The 10,948-nt window shown below is 32.9% G+C and overlaps 1 protein-coding gene across 1 annotated transcript; it reads right to left on the reverse strand.

Annotated features, from left to right (window-relative positions):
• Positions 1 to 558: 558 nt before the first annotated feature.
• On the reverse strand, positions 559 to 8,887 carry LOC129888855 (putative pectate lyase 2). Its single transcript, XM_055963898.1, has 4 exons — positions 8,624 to 8,887; positions 1,364 to 1,719; positions 1,095 to 1,230; positions 559 to 986 (listed from the first exon to the last, which is right to left on the reverse strand). Exons 1-4 carry the CDS (start codon positions 8,870 to 8,872, stop codon positions 753 to 755), a joined length of 975 nt encoding a protein of 324 aa, XP_055819873.1. The 5' UTR covers positions 8,873 to 8,887; the 3' UTR covers positions 559 to 752.
• Between the last annotated feature and the right edge of the window lie 2,061 nt (positions 8,888 to 10,948).

Raw genomic sequence — 10,948 nt, forward strand, 5'->3', positions numbered from 1 at the left:
ATATGTTCTAGATACATCGTATCTAAATTATATTTGCATGTATTTGGGATATCGCTCTACTCTCTTGCTTGCCTCTCTCCCTTTCTTGCTTCCCTATCTCCCTATTATCTGCACATATACATGAATCTAGTATCAAAAGATATATGTTGACTCTCTTGCTTGCCTCTTTCCTCTTTCTTTATGTATTTATATTTCAGAATGTATCTGATATCAAAGATACATGTATCTAGTATCAAAATATGCATTGATTGAGACAATCATCAGTGTATTGTGTGTAGAGAGAGAGAGAGAGAGAGTGAGGGGGAGAGAGAAGAAAGAGGGGGGAATTTGAAGGAGTTGTGTGTGTATGTGACTTGAAATATGGTATGAAATTATAAATTAATGAGACAATATGTAATTATTTCAAGGTATAAAGTGGATTAGTATATATGGTAGGAATTAATGTTTGTGTAAGTGGATAGTTTCTCCAAAAATAAATAGTAAAAGAAAGAGTTGAGCAAATTTTCCTTAAGTATGAAAATTGTACTAGGAAATTACTACAAACTGTCTCACTCAGAAGTACCTGGAGGTAAATATATAAAGTCGATGCAACATAGCTTAAGACAATAATAGTATAAGTGCAACAATGGTTTTCCCTTGTTGATTATTAGAAGAGTTATGGAGCATGCATGTCCATTTTCCAGTATAAAGTATTAAATCATCACTGTTTTTATGTGGGATTCTCCATGGAGGTTGAGGTATGTGTAGAGTGATCAGCATGTAGAAGAAGAGGTAGAACATTTTAAAGCACCTGCATTCCTTGTCAAGTCCTTGACATTATGTCCATCTTCCACCGGAAAAGCTTGCTCTGGCGAATAGTTTGGCTTCACAGACTCACGACCAGAACCCGATCCACTGAAAGATGCTCCGTTCGCGAATACGTCTTCAACTGACTCATAATTCCCTTCCACTTCACCAACTACTCCACTCTCTTTTTTCCATGTCACCTGCACCATCGTATTATCATATTTAATTGTTAATTGAAATAAATAAATGATGAATTACTAATTGTACCATGCATCACTTTTATTAATTGAGGAAAAGATGGATGTGACCTCTTTCTTTCCATCTTTTCGTGCATAGAAATAATTGGCTTGGCTCTTAATGCTTGGGTTCATGCTTCCCCCTATTGCGTAGCTACCCCATCCTTTGTATACATTGTTAACCACATGTGCGTATCCATGACGAACCCTACAAAATTAATCAATCCATGTTTAATTAAGTCCAGTGGTTAAATACATAGAACAATTTATGGGTTCACGGGAAGCCACTAGCTTTTGTCCAAATCCTATCTATAAAGAAATTATCTAAATTTGTAGGGTACCTTGGCATTCTCTGGTTGCAATTAGGACCAAAATAGTTGAATGCAACAGTAACCTTCATGTTTTTGTCTCTAAGGAATCCATCATCATGACCTAACAACATAACCTTATTTTGTGTCCTAAACCAATTGTTGGATATAGTAATATTTGTTGAACCACGAGTCACATCAATCAAACCATCTTCACTATCATAGAGGGTGTTATGATCAATCCATATCTTAGAAGAAGACAGCATTCTAATTGCATCCCCATCCACTGCACCCACATTTACGATTTTCCTATCAGGTCCCATGACTCTTGAGGCAGGTTGTGCCTTGCAATGGTGGATTCTTAGACCATGAATGATCACATTTTTCACCTACAAAAAAATCATGTCCAAACGCCATAATTATTTACTTAAAAACAAAACAAAACAAAACTCGACAGTTAATTACAGATACATATAGTGGTCAGAGGCGGATTCACTACAACAGGGATTTTGCGATAATTATTTAACAACAATAATATAATTGTCTTTATATTATATTAAGTGGCAATAATAAATATGCATATTTTTATAGCCAGTTGTCTATATAAATGCCGCTAAAGACTTTAATGACTTTGAATACAATGACATTAACTCAATTGTCGCTAAACATTTTTGTGACGGTAAAAGAAAATCTATTGCTATTAAATGCCTATTTTTGTTGTAGTGATCCTGAATTTAAAACTAATGAATTTAGAGTACATGCAATTTATTACACCCTTCGGTTCATTTTAAATTTCATTTAAGGTTTTGAACATTCCCATCAATAAAATCACTAAACGGACCCTATGGTTATTCAAGGACCCTTTCATCCATTATGTTAGGTATGAAGGAAAATCAATTCTGGCTTCAAAAGGGACGTTTCTTTTGATAAATAAATGGAAATTTTACCTTGTCAATTTTTGGCAATGTCGTTTTTCTATGTCCTTTCACACAGGAAGGATCCATATAAACCAATTATCCAACCATTCCCGTGACTTTCGTGACTTTATGGGCTATCTTTCAAGTGTGCGACTAAATTATGCTTGCCCACTTGGTACTTAATCAATATATTGTGCCTATATATATGTGGGCAGTGGAAAGAAAGAAAAATATATAGAAGATCAATACATATACGGCAACAAGTTTTTCTCTGCTCTGCTTTTTCTTTTTTCTCCATGAATTTTTCCGTTCCATTTTGTTAAATTGAATTTATTTTTCATAATACGTTATCAGTACGAGGCTTCAGCTATTTTTAGAAGGTAACAAAAAGGGTAAGAATTTTCAGAATTTTATTTTCTTAAAATGTCTAATATCTCAAACTTGAATTTGTGGCTCTGGATATTTCTGGAAAATGCTACTCCTCATGTGCACTAGATGCCGAAATACATCTAGAATCGATGGGTCTGACAGACATCATCAAAGATGAAAATACAACATCTAGTCAAGAGTGTACAAAAACTATGATATTTCTCCGCCACCATCTTGACGAGGGGCTAAAATTACAATATCTCACATTAAAAGACCCCCTTAAATTGTGGAAAAATTTAAAAGAAAAATATGACCACCTGAAGTTGGTCATGCTTCCACAAACACGTCATGATTGGCTAAATTTGCGATTAATGAATTTCAAAAATATAACTGAATATAATTCTACCTTGTTTAGAATTATAGCTCAGTTAAATTTATGCAGAGACGAAATAACTGAGCAAGATAAACTCGAAAAAATATACTTCACATTTCCACCCGCGAATATAAGGCTGCGTACAATAGACCTTTGTTGTCAGGCCCTTCCCCGGATCCTGCGCATAGCGGGAGCCTTAGTGCACCAGACTGCCCTTTTTTTTACTATCTCACCTTCTTATTGCTGAACTCCATCATGATAGTCGACCCGTTGGTTCTTTGCAACTCCCTGAAGTGAATCAGGAAAATTATAACCAACGCAAAAGAGGCCATGGCCCCAGTCGTGGTCGTGTTCATGGTCGAAGAAGAAATTATAATCATGATGCTCGGCTGGCACCGATAAATGATCAACAATATAAAATGCAGAGTAAAAGGCCAGAAGCTTTACCGAATAAAAATTCAGAAAGTGTATGTCATAGATATGGAGGTATGGGGCACTGATCACAAATTTTTCGATCATCAAAATGCTTGGTTCAGCTATATTAGGCGTTCTTGAAAATAGCAAAAAATAATCCAGAGATAAATTTTATCTCTGAGGATAATATTGAGACTATGCATCTGGATGTAGCTGATTTCTTTAATTTTTCAGAAGAAAATATGAATATTGATAAGATTAATAATATTTAAATTATTTTCTTTTTATTTATTTTATCTGTAGTAAATATTATATTTGTATTTTCCTAGTCCATATAAATAAATAAAATTTGTGTAATAAACCATGTATTAATTATAATATTTACTTTATTTTCTTTTTGAAAAAAAATATGGATATGCCTCAAATTTTGTTTGGATCAATGATCAATCAAGAGAATATTTGTGTAATTGATAGTGGAACAACTCATGCTATTTTTAAAGACGAGAAATATTTTTCCAACTTGCTTAGAAGAAAAGCAAATGTTACCACAATTTCTGGTAATTCAAAAATGATTGAAGGCTCCAGAAGAGCTACTATAATTCTGCCAAAAGGGACAGAAATTGTTACAGAAGATACACTATTCTCTTCTAAATCCCCAAGAAACTTGTTAACTTTTAAAGATATCCACAGAAATGGATATTATGTTGTGACACTAAATGAAATAAATACTGAATATCTTGGTATAACTAAGAGTGTCTCAGGCCAGAAATATATTTTGGAAAAATTACCAACTTTATCGTCTGACCTATATTGTGCAAAAATTAATGTAATTGAAGCACATTTGATCATAAACCAAAAGTTTACTGATCTAAATACATTTGTTCTATGGCATGATCAAATAGGTCATCCTGGATCAATAATGATGAGACAAATCCTTGAAAATTCAACTGGACATCAGTTAAAGAACCAGAAGATTCTTACGAATGATTAATTTTTATGTGCTGCTTGTTATCAAGGAAAACTAATTGCCAGACCATCGACCCTAAAGGTTGGCATCGAATCTCTTGGCATTTTAGAGCATATACACAGAGATATATGTGGACCTATTTATCCACATAGTGGATTGTTTAGATACTTTATGGTCCTAATAGATGCATCATCTAGATGGTCTCATGTGTGCCTCTTATCATCCAGCAACCTGACATTTGCGAAGCTGTTGACACAAATAATAAGATTAAGGAAGTAATTCCCAGATTATTCAATTAAGGCCATTCGCCTTGATAATGTTGGAGAATTTACATCCCACGCTTTTGATGATTATTGCCTATCAATTGAGATAAAAATTGAACATCCTATTGCTCATGTTCATACTCAAACATCTACTAATGAAAATAAAATTACCGATTACTGTTTGGGGTCATGCTATCTTACATGCAACAACACTTGTACGTCTCATACCGACACATTGTAATAAATACTCTCCATCACAATTAGTATTTGGGCATGAGCCAAATATAGCCCATCTATGAATTTTTGATTGTGTAGTATATGTGCCTGTAGCACCACCACAACGTATAAAAATGGGTCCTCAATAAAGGTTGAGCATATATGTTGGATTTGACTCACCCTCCATAATTCGATACCTTAAACCGTTGACTGGAGACTTATTCACTGCTTGATTTGCAGATTATCGATTTGATGAAATAACTTTTCCGCCATTAGGGGGAGAGAAAAAGGAATCCGAAAAAGAAATTGCGTGAAAAGTTTCATCACTATCTCATTTTGATCTATGTACCCGCACATGTGAGCAGGAGGTCCAGAATATCATCTACAGAACATAGTAAATCAAATGCTAGATGCATTTACTGATTTAAAACGGATAACTAAGTCACATATCCTTGCAGTGAATGTGCCTATCCGAATTGATGTCCCAAAAGGACCATCTACTGGTATCATAACTTCTGAATTCCAAACACGCTTGAAGCGTGGTAGACCATTGGGTTTAAATGATAAAAATCCTAGAAAGAGGAGCGTGAGGAATAATAAAGATGATACTACATAAGAACCTCTTGAAGAAGGTCAAGATTTGAGTAATCTTGATATTCCTGAAGAAATCAGTGAAGCCGAGACTCAAGGCATGCCTTGTTGCACAAGGATTATCTCAAAGACCCGGGGTCAACTATGAAGAAACATACCCACCTATTATGGATGGAATAACTTTTCGATATCTCATCAGTTTAGTTGTACATAACAATCTTAAAGTACATCTAATGGATGTAGTTACAGCTTACCTTAATGGTTCACTTGATAATGAAATTTACATGAAAATCTCAGAAGGATTAAAATTGCCTGAAGCATGTAATAAGTCTTGGGAGATGTATTCAATAAAACTGCAAAGATCATTATATGGTCTAAAACAATCAGGACGTATGTGGTATAATCGCCTTAGTGAGTACTTAATAAATGAAAGTTATATAAATGATGTCATTTGTCCATTGTTTTTATTAAGAAAATGGAATCCGAGTTTGTTATACTCTCCATTTATGTTGATGACATAAATCTCATTGGGACCCCTAAAGAGGTCCAAAAGGCGATTGAATATCTAAAGAGAATTTGAAATGAAAGACCTTGGAAAGACAAAACTTTGTCTCGGTCTGCAAATTGAATATTTAGCAAACGGGGTCTTTGTCCATCAATCTGCCTACACTGAGAAAATCTTAAATTTTTTTACATGGACAAAGCACATCCATTAAGTACTCGAATGGTTTTTCGATCACTTGAAGTGGAAAAAGATCCATTTCGGCCTCCAAAAGAGGATGAAGAACTTCTTGGTCTTGAAGTACCATATCTCAGTGCAATTGGTGAACTTATGTATCTTGCTAATGCAACTAGATCCGATATAACATTTTCTATTAATTTGCTAGCAATGTATAGTTCATCCCCAATACGAAGGCATTGGAACGGTATGAAACATATTTTGCGATACCTAAGGGGTACTATTGATATGAGTTTATTTTATACTAACAAAAGTTGTGCAGACCTTATTGGTTATACAGATGCAAGTTATTTATCAGATTCACATAAATCTCGATCTCAAAAAGGCTATCTATTTATACACGGAGGAACTGCTATATCATGGTGATCTACAAAACAGTCTATTGTTGCTACTTCTTCAAGAATGTGTGTGGTTGAGATTGATGATGCAGTTCATTAAAGAAAGATGCGGCTTGGAAAATGATGTCAAAATACCTACAATTATATTTGAAGATAATCCCGCGTGCATAGCTCAATTGAAAGGTGGCTTCATAAAAGGAGATAGAACGAAACATATTTCACCAAAATTATTCTTCACATATGATCTTCAGAAGAATGGTGATATTGATGTACAACAAGTTCGTTCGAGTGATAATCTTGCAGATTTATTCACAAAGGCATTACCAACATCAACTTTTGAGAAGCTAAGATATAAGATTGGAATGCGTCGTCTCCAAAATATCAAATGAAGTTTTCATCAGGGGGAGTAAGATACGCGTTGCACTCTTTTTTTCTTAACCAAGGTTTTGTCCCACTGGATTTTTCTGGTAAGGTTTTTAATGAGGCAGCACTCAAAGTATATTACCAGATATGTGTACTTTTTTTCTTTCACTAGGCTTTTTTTCACTGGGTTTTTTCTAGTAAGGTTTTAACGATGCACAATATTTAGGGATATTTACGATAACTATGTATATATATTCTTTAACTAGAATATTCTTGACATCCAAGGGGGAATGTTAGGTATTAGATGTCTTACAAGTGGGCCCCACTTGTAAGTGGACAACTTTTTCACTTGGTACTTAGAGCCCGTTTGGACGGGCTTAAAAAAGTAACTTTTATGTATGAAGTGCTTTTAGAACTTTAAAATGCTGAAAGTTATTTTTATAAATAAGCAGTTGAGTGTTTGGATAAAAGTGCTTAAATGAGGAAAAATTATGTGAATTTTAGGGTTAAAAGAATAAAAAGGGTAGTTTGGGAATTTAGTTAAAATATAAGGGATATAAAAGTAATTTCCATGGTCAAAGAAAATGACTTTAAACATTTAGAAAAACAAAAGTTAGGAATCCTAACTTTTCATTTTTGACTGACTTTAAGAACTTTCTGACTTAAAGTTAGCATTAGGCAAACACGTCCAAAAGCTGCCAACTTAAAGCCAATCCAAACGGGCTCTTAATCAATATATTGTGCCTATATATATGTGGGCAGTGGAAAGAAAGAAAAATGTATAGAAGATCAATACATATACGGAAACAAGTTTTTCTCTACTCTGTTTCTTCTTTCTTCTCCATTATTCTCTCCATCCCATTTTGTTAAATTGAGTTTATTTTCATAACAAGAAGTTTTTTTATTATTATTATAGAGAAGTCACCATTTATTTCTCCTCAAAATGAATATTTTTTCTGTACTAATTTATGTGGTACTCTTTTTTTTTTAATCTGTCCTAAAAAAATGTCATCTTAAAAATTTTAAGTTCTTCTTTTACCTTTAATAAAATGATTTATAACCATCCAAATATATTTAATGTTTATTCTAACCACAAATTTCAAAAAATATCTTCTTTTTTTTCTTAAACTTCTCTTGTTCCATGTAAATTTCTTCCTCCAATTCTCCATTTAAGAAAGCCGTCTTGACATCCATTTGATGAATTTCAAGACCATATACGGCTGCTAGTGCCATTAACACTCGAATAGATAATGCTAAAAACTTGTTATAATTGTGGAAAAGCTGGCCACAAAGTCGAAGCCGAGCCGAGCGAGCGACGACGACGACGCGAGGGGAGACACTCTTCTTGACCCTTTAGCAACATGAAGGAGTGCTTCTACTTTTAAGTAGGAGACTTTTTCTTTCCACCACATATGTGGGACAAATGCTTATTTCATAAAGTAAGAGGGAACAACTCATTTTTTCCTCCACTTCTTTTCCCTCCATTTTCCGTTCAACCTATCAATTAAACCTAACAGGTAGTAGTATATGTATCTATTTCTTTTATTTTGAAAAAAACTTATTTTGGATCAAATTTATTTGCCTAAAATGACATTTAAAATGACCGGAGATAATATATTATATGGATCCAAATAGCCTGTTGTAACAAGTAATGTGTATATTTTTCAAATTACTCATGTACGATCACCTATTTTTATTTTTTAAATGACCTAATGTCGTAAAAACCGTGTTAGTATTACATACCCTTTGAAGCATTAGACAAGCGCCACCAGCAATGTTAACCTTAACTCCGCGGCCATCAATGGCAGTAAAGCTGCTGACTAAAAGGGGTTTTTGGAGCCTAATTTTCATGTTTCGTTCGAAAGTTACCCAAATCTTTCCCTTAATATGCGTCATTGCATATCTTAGGGTTCCAGGTTTAGGATTTAACGGGTCGTCACTTTCATCAGTAACCTTATATTTTACCACATCGTCTCCAATATTATTAGTCATCTTTCCAGAATAACCAACAGAACATTTAGCTAATTGTTGCCTTTGACTCCTCCAATTTGGATCTGTTCGCCAACATTTATCAATCACGTTAATTCCAAGCACAAAACTTGTACTTGAAGTAATTGTTATAATTAGTATAGTACACAACATGAAATTATATGAAGGCTTGTAATTAGTTTTCATCATTTTCTTGTGTTTTGGCTCAAATGTTGTTGGATATTTTCAATTGGAAAGTGCAAAGGGAGATCGGAGGTATTTTATAGTACATGAAATTTGTTTGTTAGTTTGCCACATGGATGAGGAGGTTTTGGTAAAAAATAAAAAATAAATTGAATGGAAGAGGAATAGAGTTTACTATATACATACATTAACGTAAATATAGTAGGGTTGCTATATTTAGACATTATTATTATATAAATAAATATAGTAAACATTACTCCTTTTCCATTCAATTAGTGAATAGGTCTGCGCTTCACGCATTAAATTTGTCAAAACTAATACGATGAAATTTTTCTGTGTATATGCATAAAAACATTAATTATAAATATTTATGAAATTACAAATGTAAAATTTCAACTTTTAAAACTAGAGGCTGGATGAATTGTACTTCCTCCGTTTTTAATTACTTGTCAAATATTTTCTAATTTGATTTCCTTTTTTACTTGTTAATTTTGACAAATCAAGAAAAGACAGTGTTTTCTTTTTATTATACTCTTAATTTATTAATATTGAGTTAATGTCTTTAAAAAATGTAGTAAGTAAGAGCCTGCTTGGATAAACTTTTTAAAGCTGTTTATAAGCTGAAAACTACTTATTATAAGCTAAAAAAAAGCTGGGGTAACCCAACTTATTTTTTTGGCTTATAAGTTGTTTTCAACTTATAAGTTGTTTTAGATAAGTCAAGACAAATAAACCCAATTATTTTTGGGGCTTATTTTAAGCACAAAATGACTTTAATTGGGCCAGTCAAACACTCAAAAAGCTGAAAACAACTTATAAGCTAATCCAAACGGGCTCTAAATATGTTTAAAACTCTATCAATTAATTGGGGTAGAATGATAAACTCAATATACCATTTTTTTTTAATAGGTGTGTCAAGTCAAAATTTGACAAGTAAATAGAAACGGAGGGAATATGTTTTATTATTATATCTTCTTCAAAAAATGAAAATATATAGAAATAGATTTTCAAGAAAAGGTTTTCACTTTTAGATACAATATAATGTCCGTGTATGTTTTAATAGTATTAGATTCCTCACATTAGATAATATATACTTTTTGTTTTCCAAACACGCACTTCATTACAAAACAATCTTATTTGTAATGGTGTAAATTAAATCTTAATAATGAAATTAACGATGTTTTTCTCCTTGCTTAATTATTATGGAGATGCAATTTAATTTTTATTTTGTGAAACAGTGTCTTTTCTTTTCCTCATATATTTATTGTGGAGCTGCAATTAAACATTAATTTTTAAAATTATGTAGTAATGAGTATTGTATTAAAATGAGAAAGAAAATCCAAAAATCTTTGAAATTAGATAAATAATAATCTTAGAAAATTTAATCGTGAAGCACCATAAGACAACCTATATGCTCCTAATTTATTACTATGCACTATAGATGGTGATACCAAAGATAAATGAAGTTCAATAAATGAGCAGGCAAATACTAAGCAAAATATAACTTCTTCATGCACAATAAAATTTCTTCACGTGTATCCGAGGGAGCATTTAGGCTTTCGATCAGTTACGAGTTTAACAGAATTCTGTAATTTTTATCCAAAATAGTTTTGGAGCCATAATGCTTGACGTGCTACTAAGTTGTTGCCGTATACTCTGCCCCAAATAATGAGAAAGCTATTGTCTCCTGCTTCTTTTAACTCCATGTCACCGCTCCACATTCAAAGCTGAAACAACTATCGAAAGTACTTTTTCAATCATCCAAGCAGCCTATATAATAACTGTTAGAAAATCCAATCAATTTGAAATTTGACGCTTTAGAATACCAAATACAAAGTCTGTTGTTCCAACAACATAGCGAAAAATTCTTTTTGCAGCACCAAAGTGTTGCTTTGT

The sequence above is a fragment of the Solanum dulcamara genome, chromosome 1 (assembly GCF_947179165.1).
Source record: "Solanum dulcamara chromosome 1, daSolDulc1.2, whole genome shotgun sequence".
NCBI classification, from domain to species: domain Eukaryota; kingdom Viridiplantae; phylum Streptophyta; class Magnoliopsida; order Solanales; family Solanaceae; genus Solanum; species Solanum dulcamara.